General features: G+C 38.1%; 2 protein-coding genes and 1 non-coding gene across 3 annotated transcripts; 1 reads left to right on the top strand and 2 right to left on the bottom strand.

Annotated features, from left to right (window-relative positions):
• Nucleotides 1-6,052: 6,052 nt before the first annotated feature.
• LOC148544398 (small nucleolar RNA R71) lies at nt 6,053-6,160 on the bottom strand. Its single transcript, XR_015901846.1, has one exon. It is a non-coding gene; the product is annotated as a small nucleolar RNA R71 (small nucleolar RNA).
• Nucleotides 6,161-13,690: 7,530 nt separating this feature from the next.
• LOC107615422 (uncharacterized) lies at nt 13,691-14,230 on the top strand. The gene has a single exon (XM_016317486.1). The coding sequence runs from the start codon at nt 13,691-13,693 to the stop codon at nt 14,228-14,230; it is 540 nt and encodes a 179-aa protein (XP_016172972.1).
• Nucleotides 14,231-22,925: 8,695 nt separating this feature from the next.
• Nucleotides 22,926-23,528, bottom strand: LOC107615421 (uncharacterized). The gene has a single exon (XM_016317485.1). It carries the CDS (start codon nt 23,526-23,528, stop codon nt 22,926-22,928), a length of 603 nt encoding a protein of 200 aa, XP_016172971.1.
• Nucleotides 23,529-24,185: the final 657 nt, after the last annotated feature.

Consider the following 24,185-nt stretch of genomic DNA (forward strand, 5'->3'; position numbering starts at 1 on the left):
AAACAATCAAAACTAGTAATTAACAAGATCCAATTCAAAATTCAACAAGGGAAGATCAAATTAAAGCTAGATCTAGAGAGGAACAAGGGTTTCTCTCTCTAGAAGAACAAAGAACCAAAAACTAGCTAAAAATTGTGTCTAAGTGTAAAATGATTGATCCCCCCTTTCTCCCTAGCATCCTTGGATCTTTTCCATGTAGCAATAGCTTGAATTTGGGCCTAATGAGCCTCAGAAATTTCCAGGCACGATTTTCTTTAATGAGGTCACGTGCAGCCTTCCGCGCGTGCGCGCCGATTGCTTTTGTGATCCACGCGTGTGCACCAGGTGCGTGCGCGCGTCGGTGGGAAGTCTTTGACCCGTGCAGATGCGTCCATCCTTGTGCGCCACTTCCAAACATCCTCATGCACGCGTGCGCGTGGAGTGCGCGTGCGCGTCCATGCTTGGTTTCCCAAAATCCAAATCTTCATATTCCTTCCTTTTGTACATGCTTTCTTTCTCTCTTCTAGGCCATTCTTGCCCTATTAATTCTGAAATCACTCAACAAATGCATCACGGCATCGAATGGCAATAAAAGAGGATCAAAATATAGCAATTTTAAGGCGAAATAAGCATATTTTTCATCATGGAGCAATATTAGGAAGTGAACACAAAACCATGCATTTCTTTTGAATAAGTGTGAGAAATGTTGACAAAAACCCCAAATTCTACACAGTATAAACCACAAAATTGGGGTTTATCAAACCATCTTCTACTTTTCTTTTGATAATTCTGAGAATTAGAAGTTAGATCTGAGTTCCCTTTTCTATTTTCATTTTTATTTCTTCTGTAATTTCTTTTCTGTTTGGTCAAGGGAGTGATTGAGATCTAGTTCTGCTTCCTGATCTCATTACTTTTCTTCGATCTTCAACTTCACTTTTAGAATTTCATAATTGAGCCAAGTTTTCTTTCTGTTTGTTTCTCCAAGCAATTTTCCATTTCTGTTTTGTTACTGAAATCTAGATCTGAATCTCTTCATCTCATAGCTTTTTGATTTACTTTAATTTACATTTTCTCGTTCAATTCTGAATCCCAATACCCAAATCCCTTTTATTCTTCAAGCAATTTACATTTCTCAGCAATTTAGATTCAGCAATTTAAGTTTCTTGCACTTTAAGTTTCAGTCATTTACCTTTCTTGCAATTTAAGTTTTAGATCTTTTACTTTCTTGCCCTTTAAGTTTCTGCAATTTACTTCTTCAGCACCTTTATATTCTGTCAATTTACCTTCTCCCTTTTATTTACTTGCAATTTAGCTTCTGTTAATCAAGTTTCACTCGAATCCTCAAATATTCGCTTAACTAAATTCATCACCTAACTAAAATTGCTCAATCCATCAATCCCTATGGGATCGACCTCGCTCTTGTGAGTTATTACTACTTGATGCGACCCGGTACACTTGCCAGTGAGTTTTGTGTGGAATCATTTTTTCCTCATCAAGTTTTTGGTGCCGTTGCCGTGGATTGATTTAGATTGACAATAATTAAGTAGGGTGATAATCTAGATTAAGCATTTTCTTTTTATTTTTACTAAGCACACTAACTATATGAGTTTTTGTTTAAGCTAACATTCACCTCACTCTAGCAGTAGAGTGAATTGCTTTTGATTTCTAGTTTTGTGTTTTATGTCAGGAGGAAGAAGAGGTAAATCCACATCTTTTAACCTTGACGATAGAACCCTCCGAAGATTGATAAGAGAAGCAAGAGGGAAGGGAGTTATTGGAGAAGAGGAATCAGAGGAGGAAGATCAAGTGATGGAGGATAACATCCCAATTCACACTGATGGTATGGCCAACAACAATGGCCAGCCTCAGAGAAGAGTCTTAGCCTCCTACACTATCCCCAACCCAAAGAATTGTGGGAGTAGCATCCTAACCCCCAATGTCCATGCTAATAACTTTGAACTTAAGCCTCAATTGATTACTGATGAGCGGATAATTTATACACTTTTTGGCATTGTTTTTAGTATGTTTTTAGTAGAATCTAGTTACTTTTAGGGATGTTTTCATTAGTTTTTATGTTAAATTCACATTTCTGGACTTTACTATGAGTTTGTGTATTTTTCTGTGATTTCAGGTATTTTCTGGCTGAAATTGAGGGACTTGAGCAAAAATCAGATTCAGAGGTTGAAGAAGGACTGCTGATGCTGTTGGATTCTGACCTCCCTGCACTCAAAGTGGATTTTCTGGAGCTACAGAACTAAAAATGACGCGCTTCCAATTGCGTTGGAAAGTAGACATCCAGGTCCTTCCAGCAATATATAATAGTCTATACTTTGGCCGAGTTTAGATGACGTAAAAGGGCGTTGAACGCCAGTTCTACGCTGCTGTCTGGAGTTAAACGCCAGAAACACGTCACAAGCCAGAGTTGAACGCCAGAAATACGTTACAAACTGGCGTTCAACTCCAAGAATGACCTCTGCACGTGTAACATTCAAGCTCAGCCCAAGCACACACCAAGTGGGCCCCGGAAGTGGATTTATGCATCAATTACTTACTTCTGTAAACCCTAGTAACTAGTTTCGTATAAATAAGACTTTTTACTATTGTATTTGACATCTTTGGATTATATTTTGATCTATTGATCACGTTTGGGGCTGACCATTCGGCCATGCCTACCCTTCATCACTTATGTATTTTCAAACGGTAGAGTTTCTGCACTCCATAGATTAAGGTGTGGAGCTCTGCTGTTCCTCATGAAGTAATGCAAAGTACTACTATTTTCTATTCAATTCAACTTATTCTGCTTCTAAGATATTCATTTGCACTTCAACCTGAATGTGATGAACGTGACAATCATCATCATTCCCTATGAACGCGTGCCTGACAACCACTTCTGTTCTACCTTCGATTGGATGGATATCTCTTGGATATCTAATACAGGGGACCGAGTCCGAGTTATTAAATGTCTTCGTGGTATAAGTTAGAACCCATGGATGGCCATTCATGAGAGTCCGGAAAGTCTAAACCTTGTCTGTGGTATTCCGAGTAGGACTCTGGGATTGAATGACTGTGACAAACTTCAAACTCGCGATTGCTGGGCGTAGTGACAGACGCAAAAGGAGGGTGAATCCTATTCCAGCATGATCGAGAATCTTAGATGATTAGCCGTGCTGTGACAGAGCATTTGGACCATTTTCACAAGAGGATAAGATGCAGCCATTGGCATGGGTGATGCCTCCAGACGATTAGCCATGCAGTGACAGCGCATCGGACCATTTTCCAGAGAGGATTAAAAGTAGCCATTGACAAAGGTGATGTCCTTACATAAAGCTTGCCATGGAAAGGAGTAAGACTGATTGGATGAAGATAGAAGAAAAGCAGAGGTTCAGAGGAACGAAAAGCATCTCTATACGCTTATCTGAAATTCTCACCAATGATTTACATAAGTGTCTCTATCTTTACTTTATTATTAATTTTCGAAAACTCCATAACTATTTGATATCCGCCTGACTGAGATTTACAAGGTGACCATAGCTTGCTTCATACCAACAATCTCCGTGGGATCGACCCTTACTCACGCAAGGTTTATTACTTGGACGACCCAGTGCACTTGCTGGTTAGTTGTGCGAAGTTGTGATAAAAAGTTGATATTACAATTGAGCGTACCATGTTGATGGCGCCATTGATGATCACAATTTCGTGCACTAAGTTTTTTCCGTTGTTGCCGGGGATTGTTCGAGTTTGGACAACTGACGGTTCATCTTGTTGCTCAGATTAGGTAATTTTCTTTTGTTTTATTCTCAAAAATTTTTTCAAAAAAACTTTTCAAAAACTTCTCATTTGTTTTCGAAAAAAAAAATTTTAAAAATAAAAATGTTTTCAAAAATATATTTTTCTTCAGAATTTTTAAGAAATCATGAAGCCTGTGAAGCCTAGCTGGCTGTAAAGCCATGTCTAAACTCTTTTGGACTGAGGTTTCACTTATACTCAAGAGAAGAGCTTCTTTGTCTTTCTTAGCAAATTAGCTTATGCATGTAATTACATACTAAAGCTTGGCTGGCTATTAAGCCATGCCTGACCCTCAGATTGGAGCTTTAGACTAAAGAGCATAAGATTCCTGGAATTCATATTAAAAATTTTGGAATCCTTATTTTTTTTTTTCAAATAATTTTCGAAAAATCCAAAAAAAAATTTTCAAAATATCATAAAAATCAAAAATATTTTGTGTTTCTTGTTTGAGTCTTGAGTCAAGTTAAAAGTTTGGTGTCAATTGCATATTCATCTTGCATTTTTCGAAAAATTCATGCATTCATAGTGTTCTTCATGATCTTCAAGTTGTTCTTGGTAAGTCTTCTTGTTTGATCTTGATGTTTTCTTGTTTTGCATCTTTTCTTGTTTTTCATATGCATTCTTGCATCCATAGAGTCTAAACATGAAAGATTTCTAAGTTTGGTGTCTGGCATGTTTTCTTTGCATTAAAAATTTTTCAAAAATATGTTCTTGATGTTCATCTTGACATTCAAAGTGTTCTTGGTGTTCATCTTGACATTCATAGTGTTCTTGCATTCATCACATACTTTGATCCAAAATTCTCATGCATTGCATCATTTTTCATGTTTCCCTCTCTCATCATTAAAAATTCAAAAATTAAAAAAAAAATATCTTTCCCTTTTTTCTATCATAAATTCGAAAATTTGAGTTGACTCTTTCAAAAATTTTTAAAATCTAGTTGTTTCTTATGAGTCAAATCAAATTTTCAATTTAAAAATCTTATCTCTTTCAAAATCTTTTTCAAAAATCAAATCTTTTTCATTTTTCTTAGTTATTTTCAAAAATTTTAAAAATATTTTTCAAAAATCTTTTTCTTATCTTTATCACATAATTTTCAAAAATAACATCATCAATTAATGTTTTGATTCAAACTTTAAGTTCTAGAATCATATTTTGTGATTGCTTGTGAATCAAGTCATTAATTGTGATTTTAAAAATCAAATATTTTTCAAAACTAATTTCAATCATATCTTTCCAAAAATATCTTCTTATCTTATCTTTTCCAAAATTTGATTTTAAAATATCTTTTCTAACTTCTTATCTTCTCATCTTTTCAAAAGTGATTTTCAAAATTTGTTTCAACTAACTAACTAACTTTTTGTTTGTTTCTTATCTTTTTCAAAACCACCTAACTAACTCTCTCTCTCTAATTTTCGAAAATATCTTCCCCCTATTTCAAAATTTCTTTTTAATTAACTAATTATTTTAATTTTTTATTTTAATTTTCGAAAATTACTAACCTTTTTCAAAAACTATTTTCGAAAATCACTAACTCTTTTTCAAAAATAATTTTCGAAAATTCTCTTTCTCTCTCATCTCCTTCTATTCATTTATTCATCTACTAACACTTTATCTCACCAAAAATCCGAACCCTCTCTCTCTCTGAGTTCAGATTTTCTCTTCTTCTTTTTTTCTACTCACATAAGGGAACCTCTATGCTTGGGCAAAAAGGATCTCTATTATTATTATTTTTCTGTCCCCTCTTTTTCATATGAGCAGGAGCAAGGACAAGAATATTCTTGTTGAAGCAGATCCAGAACCTGAAAGGACTCTGAAGAGGAAACTAAGAGAAGCTAAATTACAACAATCCAGCAAGCACCTTTCAGAAATTTTCGAACAAGAAGAGGAGATGGCAGCCGAAAATAATAATAATGCAAGGAGGATGCTTGGTGACTTTACTGCACCTAATTCCAATTTACATGGAAGAAGCATCTCCATTCCTGCCATTGGAGTAAACAATTTTCAGCTGAAACCTCAATTAGTTTCTCTGATGCAGTAGAACTGCAAGTTTCATGGACTTCCATCTGAAGATCCTTTTCAGTTCTTAACTGAATTCTTGCAAATCTGTGATACTGTTAAGACTAATGGAGTAGATCCTGAAGTCTACAGGCTCATGCTTTTCTCTTTTGCTGTGAGAGACAGAGCTAGAATATGGTTGGACTCTCAAGCCAAAGATAGCCTGAACTCTTGGGATAAGTTGGTCAAGGCTTTCTTAGCCAAGTTCTTTCCTCCTCAAAAGCTGAGTAAGCTTAGAGTGGATGTTCATACCTTCAGACAGAAAGAAGGTGAATCCCTCTATGAAGCTTGGGAGAGATACAAAGAACTGACCAAAAAGTGTCCTTCTGACATGCTTTCAGAATGGACCATCCTAGACATATTCTATGATGGTCTGTCTGAATTAGCTAAAATGTCATTGGATACTTCTGCAGGTGGATCCATTCACCTAAAGAAAACGCCTGCAGAAGCTCAAGAACTCATTGACATGGTTGCTAATAACCAGTTCATGTACACTTCTGAGAGGAATCCTGTGAGTAATGGGACGCCTATGAAGAAGGGAGTTCTTGAAATTGATACTCTGAATGCCATATTGGCTCAGAATAAAATATTGACTCAGCAAGTCAATATGATTTCTCAGAGTCTGAATGGAATGCAAGCTGCATCCAACAGTACTCAAGAGGCATCTTCTGAAGAAGAAGCTTATAATCCTGAAAACCCTGCAATAGCAGAGGTGAATTACATGGGTGAACCTTATGGAAACACCTATAACCCCTCATGGAGAAATCACCCAAATCTCTCATGGAAGGATCAACAAAAGCCTCAACAAGGCTTTAATAATGGTGGAAGAAATAGGTTTAACAATAGTAAACCTTTTCCATCATCCACTCAGCAACAGACAGAGAACTCTGAACAAAATACCTCTAATTTAGCATACTTAGTCTCTGATCTATCTAAGGCCACTGTAAGTTTCATGAATGAAACAAGGTCCTCCATTAGAAATTTGGAGGCACAAGTGGGCCAGGTGAGTAAAAGGATCACTGAAATCCCTCCTAGTACTCTCTCAAGCAATACAGAAGAAAATCCAAAAGGAGAGTGCAAGGCCATTGATATAACCATCATGGCCGAATCCAAGGAAGAAGGGAAGGACGTGAAACCCAAGGAGGAAGACCTCCTAGGGCGTCCAGTGATCAATAAGGAGTTTCCCTTTGAGGAACCAAAGGAATCTGAGGCTCATCTAGAGACCATAGAGATTCCATTAAACCTCCTTATGACATTCATGAGCTCTGATGAGTATTCCTCTTCTGAAGAGAATGAGGATGTTACTGAAGAGCAAGTTACCAAGTACCTTGGTGCAATCATGAAGCTGAATGCCAAATTATTTGGTATTGAGACCTGGGAAGGTGAACCTCCCTTGTTCACTAATAAACTGAGTGATCTGGATCAACTGACATTGCCTCAGAAGAGACAGGATCCTGGAAAGTTCTTAATACCTTGTACCATAGGCACCATGACCTTTGAGAAGGCTCTATGTGACCTTGGGTCAGGGATAAACCTCATGCTCCTCTCAGTAATAGAGAAACTGGGAATCTATGGGGTGCAAGCTACTAAAATCTCATTAGAGATGGCAGACAATTCAAGAAAACAGGCTTATGGACAAGTAGAGGATGTGTTAGTAAAGGTTGAAGGCCTTTACATCCCTGCTGATTTCATAATCCTTGATACTGGGAAGGATGAGGATGAATCCATCATCCTTGGAAGACCCTTCCTAGCCACAGCAAGAGCTGTAATTGATGTTGACAGAGGTGAACTAGTCCTTCAATTGAATGAGGACTCCCTTGAGTTGTAAACTCAAGGTCATCCTTCTGTAAACATGGAGAGCAAGCATAAAAAGCTTCTCTCAAAATAGAGTCAACCAAAGCCTCCACAGTCAAACTCTAAGTTTGGTGTTGGAGGCCACAACCAAATTCTAAGTTTGGTGTTGAACTCCCATATCCAAACTCTAAGTTTGGTGTTGGGAAGTCTCAACAATGCTCTGAACATCTGTGAGGCTCCATGAGAGCCCACTATCAAGCTATTGACATTAAAGAAGCGCTTGTTGGGAGGCAACCCAATTTTTATTTATCTAAATCTAATTTTATTTTTATTTTATTTTTCATGTTTTCTTAGGTTCATGATCATGTGGAGTCACAAAATAAATATAAAAATTGAAAACGGAATCAAAAATAGCAGAAGAAAAATTACGCCCTGGAGGAAGACCTTACTGGCGTTTAAACGCCAGTAAGAAGCATCTGGCTGGCGTTCAACGCCAGAACAGAGCATGGTTCTGGCGCTGAACGCCCAAAATGGACAGTATCTGGGCGTTTGAACGCCAGAATTGCACCCTGGAGAAGAGCTGGCGCTGAAGCCCAGAACAAGCATGGTTCTGGCGTTTAACGCCAGAAATGGGCAACAAATGGGCGTTCAACGCCCAGAACAAGCACCAATCTGGTGCTGAACGCCCAGAGTTGTGTGCAAGGGCATTTTGCATGCCTAATTTGGTGCAAGGTTGTAAATCCTTGAACACCTCAGGATCTGTGGACCCCACAGGATCCCCACCTACCTCCACTCACTTCTTCTCACCCCTCTTTCACACAATCTCTCTTCCTTATCACCACTTCATCACTCACATCCATCCACTCTTCCCCATAAACCTACCTCATAAACTCCACCTACCTTCAAAATTCAAAATCTCTTTCCCACCCAATCCCACCCATATGGCCGCATACACACATCCCTCCATCTCCTCCATATCTTCTTCTTCTTCTTCTATTCTTTCTTCTTTTACTCGAGGGCGAGCAACATTCTAAGTTTGGTATGGTAAAAGCATAGCTTTTTTTGTTTTTCCATAACCATTAATGGCACCTCAAGAAAGAGGAAAGGGAAGACAAATGCTTCCACCTCTGAGCCATGGGAGATGGAAAGATTCATCTCACAAGCCCATCACTAAGAAAAGGATGGAACAAACAAGAGAGCACATTCATGGATCTCAACAGGCACATGAAGAAGCTCACCATCAAGAAATCCCTGAGATACCTCAAGGGATGCACCTTCCACCATAAAACTAATGGGAGCAAATCAACACCTCCCTAGGAGAATTAAGTTCCAACATGGGACAATTAAGGGTGGAACATCAAGAGCACTCCATTATTCTTCATGGAATTAGAGAAGATCAAAAAAGCAATAAGGGAGGAGCAACAAAGACAAGGAAGAGACATAGAAGAGCTCAAGGACATCATTGGTTCCTCAAGAAGGAAACGCCACCATCACTAAGGTGGACTCATTCCTTGTTCTTACATTCTCTGTTTTTCATTTTCTATGTTAAGTGCTTATCCATGTTTGTGTCTTATTACATGATCATTAGTAGTTAGTAACTTTGTCTTAAAGTTATGAATGTCCTATGAATCCATCACCTCTCTTAAATGAAAAATGTTTTAATTCAAAAGAACAAGAAGTACATGAGTTTCGAATTTATCCTTGAACTTAGTTTAATTATATTGATGTGGTAACAATGCTTCTTGTTTTCTGAATGAATGCTTGAACAGTGCATATGTCTTTTGAAGTTGTTGTTTAAGAATGTTAAATATGTTGGCTCTTGAAAGAATGATGACAAGGAGACATGTTATTTGATAATCTGAAAAATCATAAAAATGATTCTTGAAGTAAGAAAAAGCAGCAAAGAACAAAGCTTGCAGAAAAAAAAAGAGAAAAAGAATAGCGAAAGAAAAAAGAGAGCAAAAGCAAGCAGAAAAAGCCAAAAGCTCTTAAAACCAAGAGGCAAGAGCAAAAAGCCAATAACCCTTAAAACCAAAAGGCAAGGGTAAATAAAAAGGATCCCAAGGCTTTGAGCATCAGTGGATAGAAGGGCCTAAAGGAATAAAATTCTGGCCTAAGCAGCTAAACCAAGCTGTCCCTAACCATGTGCTTGTGGCGTGAAGGTGTCAAGTGAAAACTTGAGACTGAGCGGTTAAAGTCAAGGTCCAAAGCAAAAAAAAAGAGTGTGCTTAAGAACCCTGGACACCTCTAATTGGGGACTTTAGCAAAGCTGAGTCACAATCTGAAAAGGTTCACCCAATTATGTGTCTGTGGCATTTATGTATCCGGTGGTAATACTGGAAAACAAAGTGCTTAGGGCCACGGTCAAGACTCATAAAATAGCTGTGTTCAAGAATCATCATACTGAACTAGGAGAATCAATAACACTATCTGAACTCTGAGTTCCTATATATGCCAATCATTCTGAACTTCAATCAATAAAGCGAGATGCCAAAACTATTCAAGAGGCAAAAAGCTACAAGTCCCGCTCATCTGATTGGAGCTATGTTTCATTGATAGTTTGGAATTTATAGTATATTCTCTTCTTTTTATCCTATTTGATTTTCAGTTGCTTGGGGACAAGCAACAATTTAAGTTTGGTGTTGTGATGAGCGGATAATTTATACGCTTTTTGGCATTATTTTTAGTATGTTTTTAGTAGAATCTAGTTACTTTTAGGGATGTTTTCATTAGTTTTTATGTTAAATTCACATTTCTGGACTTTACTATGAGTTTGTGTGTTTTTCTGTGATTTCAGGTATTTTCTGGCTGAAATTGAGGGACTTGAGCAAAAATCAGATTCAGAGGTTGAAGAAGGACTGCTGATGCTATTGGATTCTGACCTCCCTGCACTCAAAGTGGATTTTCTGGAGCTATTGAACTCAAAATGACGTGCTTCCAATTTCGTTGTAAATTAGACATCCAGGGATTTCCAGCAATATATAATAGTCCATACTTTGGCCGAGTTTAGATGATGTAAAAGGGCGTTGAACGCCAGTTCTACACTGCTGTCTGGAGTTAAACGCCAGAAACACGTCACAAGCCAGAGTTAAACGCCAGAAATACGTTACAAACTGGCGTTCAACTCCAAGAATGACCTCTGTACGTGTAACATTCAAGCTTAACCCAAGCACACACCAAGTAGGCCCCGGAAGTGGATTTATGCATCAATTACTTACTTCTGTAAACCCTAGTAACTAGTTTATTATAAATAAGCCTTTTACTATTGTATTTGACATCTTTGGATTATATTTTGATCTATTGATCATGTTTGGGGCTGGCCATTCGGCCATGCCTACCCTTCATCACTTATGTATTTTCAAACGGTAGAGTTTTTGCACTCCATAGATTAAGGTGTGGAGCTCTGCTGTTCCTCATGAAGTAATGCAAAGTACTACTGTTTTCTATTCAATTTAACTTATTCCGCTTCTAAGATATTCATTCGCACTTCAACCTGAATGTGATGAACGTGACAATCATCATCATTCCCTATGAACGCGTGCCTGACAACCACTTCTGTTCTACCTTCGATTGGATGGATATCTCTTGGATATCTAATACAGGGGACCGAGTCTGAGTTATTAAATGTCTTCGTGGTATAAGTTAGAATACATGGATGGCCATTCATGAGAGTCTGGAAAGTCTAAACCTTGTCTGTGGTATTCCGAGTAGGACTCTGGGATTGAATGACTGTGACAAACTTCAAACTCGCGATTGCTGGGCATAGTGACAGACGCAAAAGGAGGGTGAATCCTATTCCAACATGATCGAGAACCTCAGATGATTAGCTGTGCTGTGACAGAGCATTTGGACCATTTTCACAAGAGGATAGGATGCACCCATTGGCAAGGGTGATGCCTCCAGACGATTAGCCATGTAGTGACAGCGCATCGGACCATTTTCCAGAGAGGATTAAAAGTAGCCATTGACAAAGGTGATGTCCTTACATAAAGCTTACCATGAAAAGGAGTAAGACTGATTGGATGAAGATAGCAGGAAAGCAGAGGTTCAGAGGAACGAAAAGCATCTCTATACGCTTATCTGAAATTCTCACCAATGATTTACATAAGTGTCTCTATCTTTACTTTATTATTAATTTTCGAAAACTCCATAACTATTTGATATCCGCCTGACTGAGATTTACAAGGTGACCATAGCTTGCTTCATACCAACAATCTTCATGGGATCGACCCTTACTCACGTAAGGTTTATTACTTGGACGACCCAGTGCACTTGCTGGTTAGTTGTGCGAAGTTGTGATAAAAAGTTGAGATTACAATTGAGCGTACCATGTTGATGGCACCATTGATGATCACAATTTTGTGCACCAATTACCCTGGTTCAAAACAATTGTCAATATGGAGGAAGTGCTGCTGAGGATCCAAACCAACACCTCTCTGTATTTTTGAGAATCTGTGACACTGTCAAAACTAATGGAGTCCACCCTGACATCTACAAGCTTCTTTTATTCCCATTTTCACTGAGAGACTAAGCCACACAGTGGTTAGAAACGTTTCCTAAAGAGAGCATTACCAGCTGGGATGATTTGGTTAGCAAATTTCTAGCCAAATTCTATCCACGCCAAAGAATCATTAAGCTAAAAATTGATGTGCAAACCTTCAGACAATAAGAAGGAGAGTCATTGTATGAAGCTTGGGAGAGGTATAAAGCTCTAATCAGAAGATGTCCAGAAGGAATGTTCAGTGAATGGGTGGAGTTGCAGAATTTCTATGAAGACTTGTCCTTACCTTCAAAAAAAGTTTTGGATTATTCATCAGGAGGATCTTTGCAAATGATGAAAACTGCTCAAGAGTCACATGATCTAATAGATATGGTGGCCAACAATGAGTATTTCTTCTCCTCTGAAAGGCAAACAGCTCCAAAGAAAGGTGTATTTGAGCTTGAAGGAGTTGATACCATATTGGCTCAGAATAAACTCATACACCAGCAGCTCCAACAGCAAATTGAAACAATGTCAAAGAGGATGGATGGATTGCAACTTGCAGCAGTGAGCAAAACTAACCAACCATCAGTGGTGTGGGGACAGCAGGAGGAAAGCTATGAGGAGCAGCAGCCTGAACAAGTGCAGTACATGCATAATCAAAGTTCTGGACCAAATGACTTCCATGGAGACCCTTACAACTCATCCTGGAGAAACCACCCCAATCTGAAATGGGGAGAGAACCAAAACCAACAGCCTTGGCAAAGAAACTCAAACTAGAACAATTCCAGAAACACAAACCATCAAAACCATCAAAACACTAACCAAAATTCATACAGAAAACCACAAAACAATCAATCCCAATCCAACTACTATCCACCCAACAACTCATCCACTAACCAAAAAAATTATCATTAACCATCAACATCACAAAATCAACCACAACTACCTCAAGAATCTCAAAGGATCTCCAACTTGGAGATATTGATGGAGAAGATGATCAAGCATTAAGAATTGGCCAACAAGAACCATGAAGCTTCAATGAGGAATTTGGAAAGGCAGATTGGCCAGTTGTCCAAGCAAGCAGTGGCTGAAAGAGCATCTAATGCACTACCAAGTGACATCTTTCCCAACCCCAAGGAAGAGTGCAAAACAATCCAATTAAGGAGTGGAAGAACTTTGGTAAATGACAAAGAAACTAACAAGAGACCAGCTGAGAATGATAAAGCTAGCAGCAAGGAAGAAGTGACACTCAAAGCCAAGCACGACCAGGAGAAACTCAAAGAGAAAGAGGAACAACCACAAACTTCAAAGAAGGGAAAGGAACTCATGGAGGAGCAATCATAAGAACAGAGGACGATAGTAAAGACTCACACATCTCCTCTGTCATATCCTCAAAGATTTCAGAAGGAGATCAAGGATCAATAATTCCCAAAGTTTTTAGAAGTTTTCAAGAAGTTGGAAATTAACATTCCACTTGCTGAAGCCTTAGAACAAATGCCTCTGTATGTAAAATTTCTAAAGGAGCTTATCAACAAGAAGAGGAGCTGGAATGAAAAAAAAATAGTGATCTTGACACAAGAATGCAGTGCAATGATCCAAGAAGGCATCCCACCAAAGCTCAAAGACTCTGGGAGCTTCTTCTTACCTTGTACCATTGGTGCCACAATCATTGACAAGGCACTGTGTGATTTAGGATCCAGTGTTAACCTCATGCCTCTGTCTATGATGAGAAGGATATCTATAGAAAAAGTAAAGCCTATACAGATGTCATTGGAGCTAGTGGATATATCTCTGGTAATTCCCAAGGGGGTGATTGAAAATCTCTTTGTCAGAGTAGGGAAATTCATATTTCCAGCAAACTTTGTAATCTTAGACTTAGAAGAAGAGGGGAATGATTCTATTATATTGGGAAGACCTTTCCTGGCCACAGCAAGGGCCATCATTGATGTTGAACAAGGAAAAATGACTTTGAGGATAAATGATGAGAAGATCACTCTAAATGTTTTCCAAGAAATACAGCATACTATTGAAGAGAAAAGCTGCATGAGGGTTGAAGAAAGAAGACATACATTGGGAAGAAAAAGCCAAGGAGACACTCCTCAGCTCACCTGTGAAGCAAGAGATGGATAGTGGAGAAGGAAAAGAGGGTATGAAACATAAGAAGGCTAAAAAGAGAAGGCAGGAAGAGATTGAAGATTTGATCTGTGGGAAGGAAGTTCCTGACATTAAATCTGATGTAAAGACAGAAGAGCCACCAAAGAAAGGAAAGAATAACAAGAAAAGAGCTCCAAAAGGGTGGAAGAACAAAAAGATACCAACTGAAGGATTCTCAAAAGGGGACAGAGTAAGATTGATATACTAGCAGTTGGAGACAGATCCATAAACTGATGATTACTACATCATCAATAAGATGCTCTCACTGGAGCACATGGAGATTTATCATCAACACACAGGAAGAAGGCTCACAGTGAGAGGAGATAAACTGAGGCACCACAATCATCAGCCACCCTAACAAGGGACCAATGTCAAGCTAGTGACAATAAAAGAGCACTCCATGAGAGGCAGCCCATGATTTAATATTCTTGCTTTTATTTTAATTTTAATAATTGTTGGTTCTTCTAGAATAAATTTGAGTTTTCATGAGTGGATTTGATAACTGCACACATCATTTTGAAGCATATGTTTGATTCCTAAGTTTGGTGTGCCTAAAGGCACTTTAAAATAGCTTTTCATGCATAATTGATCATAGAACCATTTTGGGATATATACTCATTCATTTTGTTTAAGTATATAGCCAAACCTTAAGTTTGGTATCTATATATGCTATGAATTTCAAGAAAATTATTTTTACTCAAAGGCTCAAATTCATGAATAGAAAAACTATACATTGCATCATTTTATGAGTTCATGGTAGCATGGTAGCAAATAAAATGTTTCTTATAATGAATATACCAATTATGATAGATATTCATTGTGTTTTATATGGATCACTTAGAAGAAAACAAGTTTGGTGTTCACCAAAATTTTGTTCAATTTCTAAGAGGCATGGTTGCTTATTCATAAATGAGGAACACATAGCAACATTTTCTTTTTATATATATCTTACACCACCACCGTATTGAATTGAAAGTTTAAGCTCACTATTTATTTGGTTCACGAGGATAGGAATGGTGAAATTTGAAGAAAAGGACAAAAGGCATGCATGTACGGTCATCACAAGATGGAAAAGGGAGTCACATGTGCTTAGGGAAGTGTGCTCTCTTAGAAACAAAATCTGCATGGCTTAGCATCTAGGAAGCCGAACAACATGACCAATGAGGGAGTGATCCTTGTCTTCATCCATCTCTACATGCAAGCCGTCCATTCCATGAACTTTCAACAATACTTTGCTCAATCTTCACCCTTCATGGCAACTTAACCGAATCCTCCACCCTTGTGTTTTGCTTCTAGACTTCATGACCTTGTCTATAAATTGGAAGCAACACTCTTTAAACCACACACTTTTGCTTTCTTCATATAAGTCCCCCACAAGATTTGCATTGTTCCTCTCTCACCCAAAGACACCACACAGCACCCAACTTCTTCTTTCCTCCATCCTAAACCGTGCATTAACCAAAATTTATCCTTACCTCTATCTTTTTTTCCTTCCTAATTTATGGCTTCATCAAGTTCCATAAGAAGGAAGGGAAAGGAGCCAGTTGTAGCTGAACCACCAACCTATGATACCAAGAGATTTAAGTCTCAATTTCATGAATCAAGGTATTATAGGCTAATGGAATCAAAGAAAGTCATTCCAGAGATGGGGTTCAGATTAAAAGATGGAGAGTATCCCATCATGAGAAGAATCACCACAGAAAGAATATGGGAACTTTTGTGTGAACCTCTCACAGACATTAGTGCAGTCATGATAAGGGAGTTTTATGCAAATGCTGTGAGGTAAGGCAAGGACAGCCCTCCCTATAAGAGTTATGTTGTAGATTTCAGCCCATCATCCATCATGAGAGTCTTACAGATAAGAGTGATAACCTATGAAGAATCCAGCTTTGAGGAAAGAATGGCAGGTGAGAGTGATCCTGATGAGATACTACATGGTCTATGCTTTGAAGGCAAAGACTGGGAAAGGGACTCAGAAGGAACTCCAAGCCACTTGAAGAGAATAAATCTCATACCTGAAGCCAAAGGGTGGTATGAGCTAGTGAGAAAATCCATACTCCCTACTGCAAACACCTCAGAGGTAATCATAAAGGGAGCAATCCTGACATATTGCATACTTAGGAGAGGAGAAATCGATATTCCTCAGCTCATAGCAGATAGCATTCAAGAGATGGCTGAGGATACTGGCACATCAAGCAGACTTGGTCACCCAAGTACTATTCTGAGGCTGTGCAAAAGAGCAGGGGTACTCTTTGAGGATGAAGATACAGAGAAGGTAAAGGGAGGCAGAGGAATCACCAGGGAGAAAATGGATGGTGTCCCTGAACCCGAGGAGGAGAGAAGAGCTCAAGGAAGAAGGAGGAGACCACAAGTGGAGGGGGAACAAGCTTCTAGTGCAATAGACCTGAGCCAAATGCAAAGAGCCATTGAAGAAATGTCTCAACAATACATGAGAGCACAGGAGCAACAACATGAGAAATACTTGAGGCAACAAGAGCAATATTTGAAGGATCGAGAGCAACAAGAGCATTGGCAGTAGCAAATGATGGAGAAGCAAGAAAACTTTCAGCTCAAGATGTTAGATCAACAGAGAGAGTCTCAAGCAAGAATTCTTGAGGGGCAAAGGGAACAATCAGCAAACTTTCAAGAATCATTTAACAGATTGTCCCTACGACAGGCCAAGTATGGGGAGTACACCCAAAACCTCTACCAATGGAAGAACATATATCATACAATTGGAGAGCATAGGAACTTGGACAGAATGGAGTATGATATAGCAACTCAAGCAAAGCTGGACTATGTAGTCCATAGCATGCCAGCATTGAACCAACAGATCAAGCCATTTAAGCAATGCCAAGAATTGGTAGACCATCAGAGAGCACAAGCCAATAAAAATACAGCACACATGCAACAAGGATTGAAGGATGCTTGGCTCTGGGGTCAGATAGGCCACATTTGGGATCGAAGATGTCCTGTTGAAGAACCCCAATAAACAAGCAAGAAGAGGCAGAAGAAGAAAGGAGAGTCCAGCAAAGGCAAGGAGCACGAACATTAGGAGGTGGTGGAGTTCCTTTCATGTTTTTAATTAAATAAGGATGATGCATATCTGAAACATGATATCCCTCCAAATGTTTTATGTTCTGCACTTTCATATTTTATTGGAATCTTTATTAGGACCTGCATTATGCTTGTTATCGCTCATCTGCTGAATTATGTTTTGTTTCCCTTTTGCATCAATAAGAGAAAATGTTTGAAATAGAAAGTGATTGTCCAATGTGTTAGGAATTAGAATGAAATTTTGTGGTGGTAATTGTTTGATTGGATGGAAAGCTCAATAATAAAAGATGCATAATAGAATGCTCTTTGTAGTATGAACTTAGTTGCTGTTATAAAACCTGTCATTAATAATCACCCCTTGGAAAATGAAGAAAAGTAAGAAAGAAAAAGAAAAGAAAAGCCAAGGATTGGCAACAAGAAAGAAAGAAACAAAAAATAAGGCTAGATACCAATAGCTTGGACCTTAGGACATATGCCTGTGGTGCTTCTTGTACTAGTATGCTTGGACAATTAGGTTCTGAGGAGTCTTTTAAAACTTGGTAACTTGGATTAACTAATCCAGGATTATCAACCGAAAGTCCATTATCAAGAGCAACCTAGTTACAAAGCATTTAGTAATCCAAAGAGGTGTTGGGCATCAATGTTCCTAAGAAGAATTGTGAGCCAAGTGTCTGTAGTGAAGAAGTGTTGAGAAAAATTGAGCCAAAAGGCTGCTGCAATACTTGACACTAAGCTTTCTAAGCAAAAGAATGAAGGAAAAAATCAAAAAGGGATCAATCAAAGAGCAAGGAATTATGATAGCAACTATAGTGAATCCTCAAAGAAGCATTTCTTATCTATCAGCAAATAATAAGTGAGCTGCATCTTGTCTGCATAAAATCCCATGGTCTGAATTTAATTACCTGCTAAATAAGGATATATGCTTCTCTGTTTCATTTCATGTCTTCTCATATTTAGTGCTTGCTTGGGGACAAGCAAGGTTTAAGTTTGGTGTTGTGATGACAAGTCATCTTATGCTAGTTTTACAAGCATTTTTCATTAGTTTCATTAGGTTTCATGCACTTTCTTGCACAATAAGTAAGTAATTGGAGTGGATTTTCATGATTATTTTGAATCGATCAACCATCAATTATTTTACACAAAATCATAGGGTTTATGCTAGAATTAATTGATTTTGATAAATGATGCAAAGACCTTGTGAATTTGGTGATACTTTGATTACTTGCTTGGTTACTTGCAGGTGAAGAAAAGGGGGAGGCCAATCAAAGGAGAAACATTCAAAAAAGTGAACTTGGCGTTCACTTTGTGAACTTTATCGTGGGTTTCAGCCTTGGGAGGAAGCTCCTTGCCAAATGCACCAAATACACAAAGGGTAGCGCTCAAAAGTTTGAGCGTAGCGTTCACTTTTGTGAACTTTATCATGACACAAGGCTTGGAACCAAGGGAACGCTCAACCAAGGGAGCGTGGCGTTCAAAGAAGTGAACGCTAGTGGGAACGGTGCGCACCAAAGCGCTAGTCAAGGAGGCAACGTTTGGAAAAGTGAACGTAACGTTCACTAGAGTGAACGTTTTCACGCGCATCCAAGGAAGCATGAAGTGTAGCACTCAAAATTTGAGTGTGGCGTTCAAAAATTGAACGCTAATGGAGAGGCCAAGTGCGCACCAAAATTGGCGCAAGGCAAGTGAACGCGACGTTCACTAATGAAACGGAGCGCTCCACTGGAGCATGCACCACCCCTGACCCATTCTTCATTCAAGGCCAAAATTGAAAAGCCCACTCCAAGTTTTGAAGACCAAAATAGAAAGTGTATAAATAGGATTTAATTTGATTTGAGAAGGACCCTTTGCTCATTTTTTAGTTTTTCACTTTTAGTTTTCATTTTTGAATTTGAGAATTGGGATTGGGTTTATTTTCTGTTTGTTCTTTCTTCTGCAACTTCTACTTTCTATTTTGGATTTTTGAATTGAGATTGAAGAATTCCATTGGAATCATTCATCTGAGAACCATCTTCTACTTTTCTTTTGATAATTCTGAGAATTAGAAGTTGGATCTGAGTTCCCTTTTCTGTTTTCATTTTCATTTCTTCTGCAATTTCTTTTCTGTTTGGTCAAGGGAGTGATTGAGATCTAGTTCTTCTTCCTGATCTCATTACTTTTCTTCGATCTTCAACTTCTCTTTTAGAATTTCATAATTGAGCCAAGTTTTCTTTCTGTTTGTTTCTCCAAGCAATTTTCCATTTTTGTTTTGTTACTGAAATCTAGATCTCAATCTCTTCATCTCATAGCTTTCTGATTTACTTTAATTTACATTTTCTTGTTCAATTCTGAATCCTAATACCCAAATCCCTTTTATTCTTCAAGAAATTTACATTTCCCAGCAATTTAGATTCAGCAATTTAAGTTTCTTGCACTTTAAGTTTCAGTCATTTACCTTTCTTGCAATTTAAGTTTCTGCAGTTTACTTCTTCAGTGCCTTTAGATTCTGTCAATTTACTTTCTCCCTTTTATTTACTTACAATTTAGCTACAGTTGATCAAGTTTCACTCAAATCATCAAATATTCACTTAACTAAATTCATCACCTAACTAAAATTGCTCAATCCATCAATCCCTGTGGGATCGACCTCACTCTTGTGAGTTATTACTACTTGATGCGACCCGGTACACTTGCCGGTGAGTTTTGTGTGGAATCGTTTTTCCTCATCAATTACACAGGTAAATAATTATTTATAAATATAATATGGGTTGGGTATTTGATTAAATTACATATATATATAAAACACAATATTTTTTTTTGGAAATGGATCCTCTCCAGTTTTTTTAACACTTGAGGAAATGAAATGTGGTCTCTCACCTTTAATTCTATAAGTGGGACCAAAAATAAATATGAGAGAGAGAATCATAAAGGGTTAGATTTAACACTAGACACCGTCCAATTTTTTTCACTGGAGAGGATCCCTATTTCCTCTCGGAATGGTCGCTCCATTATTCGTATACCTTTCCTTTTCACGACGTCATGTACTCTTCCCAAGTCCCAACGAGCATTGATAGGACCAGAGAGGGGTATTCAATGGGGGTTGTATAGGGATATAGTCGAGCACCCAACGTTTCTAAGGTACGGTAACCAGCACCTGTCCAGCTGCCCTGTAATTCTACCTCGACGAACCCGCACAGGTACATTGGGAACCCAAAACGTGGTGATGATTATCTGCTCTGGAGTGATACCCCCAGCTGCCCACGTGTCCATCACCTAATTTGCTTTCTAACTTGTAAATAGATGTATTCCAACACAACTATGCTACATTAATTCTTAATTAATGTTATATCGAACCGGTTATCCCCACTTGGGGGAATGTTAACACACTGTTTGATTCACGGGAAATAGGGAAACAATGTAGAGAAAGAAAATGAGTGGAAAATGAAGTTTTCCATTGTTTGGATAATCCAAGAAAATTAAAAGGGGAAGGAAAATATATTGTGGGACCCATCTAAAGGTTTTCGCTCCAACAATGAGATGAGAATGGACGAAGAAAAAGTAAATAATGGTTTAGTTACGAATTTGCCTTTTATTTAGTATAAATTATAATTTTATATAATATAGATAAGGGTATTAATGTAATTTTACTCAGTGTAATTTTTTCTCTCCTTGCTTTTCTTTTCACCCAAATGAAAAAAAATTCCTATTTTCTTTCTATTCATTTTCTCTTCATCCAAACAATACACACAAAAGTCCACTTTTCCTCTCATTTTCTTTCCTCTTATTTTTTTTCCTTCCATTTTCTTTCCTAGACATTTTCTATTTTGCATCCAAACAATGCCTTATATGGTTTCGGGCCAAACGTTCGTTGCACGTCTCGCTGACTACCTATGCGCATCAATAAATATCAATCTTGTCATATCTAGCCACCACTCCACCTCTACGTTTGCGGGTTTAGGGTGCGATTGCATCCCGATTCAACCCTGCCACCGAACCTTACGATGTCGCAAGACTCCATGCCAAAACCAACGGCGCAGATGAGTGCCGATGTTCTGCAGGGACTGTCGATCACGAAACTGATCAGCCTCATCCGCACGGAGGAGAATCGTGCAGAATGTTCCATGGTCGAGGCAGCGTTGGTTAAGAGGGGCTAACCTCGAGGACAAAATTCGTTTGTACCGTCGACTTTTGTGCTCGGCGAGGACGAGCTACTGGAAGCGGGGGACGGAGACAACACAAAACAGGGCATGGAGCCGCCGGCGCCGGATGAGATACACGATAACAAGACCACGGTACGCACTCTGGAAAGGAAGGCAGCTGATCTGGCGACGATGGTCGACAAACTTTGTAAGCAGGAAGAAGAGACTACCATGTGGCATGCTTTGGGACTGAGGGTCGCGGCTCTAGAGAGGATGGTTAGAAACAAGCGCCACCACGATGAGGATGGACCGTCGCTGTCGTCACATGCCCATAACCACCCCGAAGCGTCGGCCGTTGATGATGACGGTTCGGTGGGCAACTGACATGCAGACATATCGGCGTGCTCTTTAAGCACGCCATTTAAAATTTCAATTATACAGGTATTTCCAGTTATTTTGTTTAGCTCATTGTTCAGTCATTAGACGAGGGACATTTTATTTTGGGTGTTTAGAATACTGTCTAGGCTAACATAGCGTTTTAATTACTGATGTCCTTTAACGCTTGATGTGATTAATTAAAATTTTCTGCCCGATGTAACATGCTTATGCACACCCTAAAGACGGAAACTAATCTTGAAGCAGTTCTGTGTGTTTAGATTTACGTTGGTGAAAAAAGAGATTTTGTAGAATTGGTTGAGTTTATATCAACATGATTTCTGTTTTGCAATTTTATATTCAAATTGAGTTTGATAAAATAAATATTGTTTAAATAATATTAGTTAAAATCACTTCTAGATAAATAATTAATTAATTACTAAACAAATATAATATTAGATTATAATATTGTTTTTTTAAGTATATTTAATCTTTTTTTATACTTCTCTTAATATTTTTTTTATATAATATTTTTTATAATGCTCTATTTGAGTGTATTATAATTATTTACTATCATAATAAAAATTAAAATTTATTTATAAAATTAAAAATAACATATTAAAATTGACAACTTTTTAAGTATTTTTTTTACAATAAAAGTTAATATTTATTTATTAGGTTAAAAAGAACATATAAAAACACGTTTGATTACTTTTTTAAATACTCTTAATAAGCTTATTTTTATTATTATTTTAGATTCTAACTTATTATTAGTTATATTTTTATTGTCATTTATTATTAATATTTTGTTTAATTTATCATTTCTAATAAAAATAATAATACATATTATAAGAAATTATAAATAATGCATCAAAGAACAGCCTTCACAGAACTTAAACGCACTTCTAAACCAGCCACTCGAATCATTAACAATAAAATACATTCAAGTTTGCTCACAATGAAGCATCATTTGAACTTAAACAGATTCAAGAAATTCAAGACTTCGAACTCGTCCATGCAGTGGACGCACGATACACTCGACAAAGCATTGGCGGCACCCATGGTCCCGCGGGTCGGGCACATGCTTGACTGGCAGACGACGGGCTTCCCTAGATCCAACGGGTTCACCTCAACCAACGGATTTGTGAACAGCTGCCCAAACAGTTATCTGCACATTTTGATTTTTTCAGAAGCCTGTACGTTGGTATACATCTCAAAACCCTACCAACATACTCCTCGTGCCCGACACTGGGTGTAAGTAGCAGCATCACACACATGTAGCGCGCGTGGAAATTGCCCGTATTGGTGGCATCAATCAGGGTGTTCATCCCTCCGACGTAGCGGCCAATCCAGAAGAATTCCATCATCCCTGTACAGAACATAGTGGCGGAATTTCCTGCGTTCGCGCAGCTATAGAGGAACCCCCGCTCAGGACGTTCGTCGTAGTGAGTACCGACAGCGATGGGTAGCTCCGCCACAGAGGCCACCATGTACACCGCAGATGAACGGGCTGCATCCAAAAACACCTTACATGTCGCCTGCATGTTAAACAGATCCTGGATCGAGGCCAACGCAACCCTTGCGGCAATTCTCACCCATATATCGTGAGGCAGAAGACTCAGCGGACAGTCGCGCGGGGGAACACCTTTCCCTTTCCTTCTTCCATTTTTGGCCTTCTTGTCCATTTTGCCTTTGGTGGAGGTAGCACCCATTTTCATCCTACGCATGGGTATTGTTGGAGGGGAATAGGTTACAGGAGGACCTCCGTGAGTATGGAATACCAGACACAATGAAGGAACGTTAGGGAGGAAACATATTTAAACTGCAAGTTCTCTAAACGCCGTACCAGATAGGTCAGGTTCCTTACCACATATGCCTATATTTACGCCCACGATAACTGATGCCTCGTTTGTGGGTTTAGCACGGGCATCGAAGAGACTGCAAACGTAATTATTAATGCTGAGTATTGAAAATATCAAGGTGTTTAAAGCAAATCTTATCTGAATCTTGATTTAGTTCCAAAGTAAATTTAAAATCAAATTTAAAATGGAAAATGTAAGGAAAGAAAATAGAAGGAAAGAAAATGAGAGGAAAGAAAATGAAAGGAAAAGTTAATTTTTTTTATATTGTTTGGATGAAAAGAAAATGGATGGAAAGAAAGTAAGAAGAATTTTTTTTTTTTTTGGATAGAAGAAAAAGTAGGAAGAAAGAAAATTATAACCAAGTAAAATTACATTAATATCCTTATTTATATTATATATAAATTATAATATATTAATGTATTTAAATTATTTTTTAATAAAAAAAGTGTTCCTAATTGTATTTTAGAATTTTAATGTATTAATCATTGTAAACAATAATATTTTTTAAATTTATCCTTTTTT

The sequence above is a fragment of the Arachis ipaensis genome, chromosome B9, assembly GCF_059453495.1.
Source record: "Arachis ipaensis isolate K30076 ecotype BB chromosome B9, ASM5945349v1, whole genome shotgun sequence".
Classification (NCBI taxonomy): Eukaryota; Viridiplantae; Streptophyta; class Magnoliopsida; order Fabales; family Fabaceae; genus Arachis; species Arachis ipaensis.

Bases quoted from the DNA above. Each gene is read 5' to 3' on its own strand.
- LOC107615421 (XM_016317485.1), bottom strand. From the start codon at position 23,528: ATGCGTAGGATGAAAATGGGTGCTACCTCCACCAAAGGCAAAATGGAC.
- LOC107615422 (XM_016317486.1), top strand. From the start codon at position 13,691: ATGATCCAAGAAGGCATCCCACCAAAGCTCAAAGACTCTGGGAGCTTC.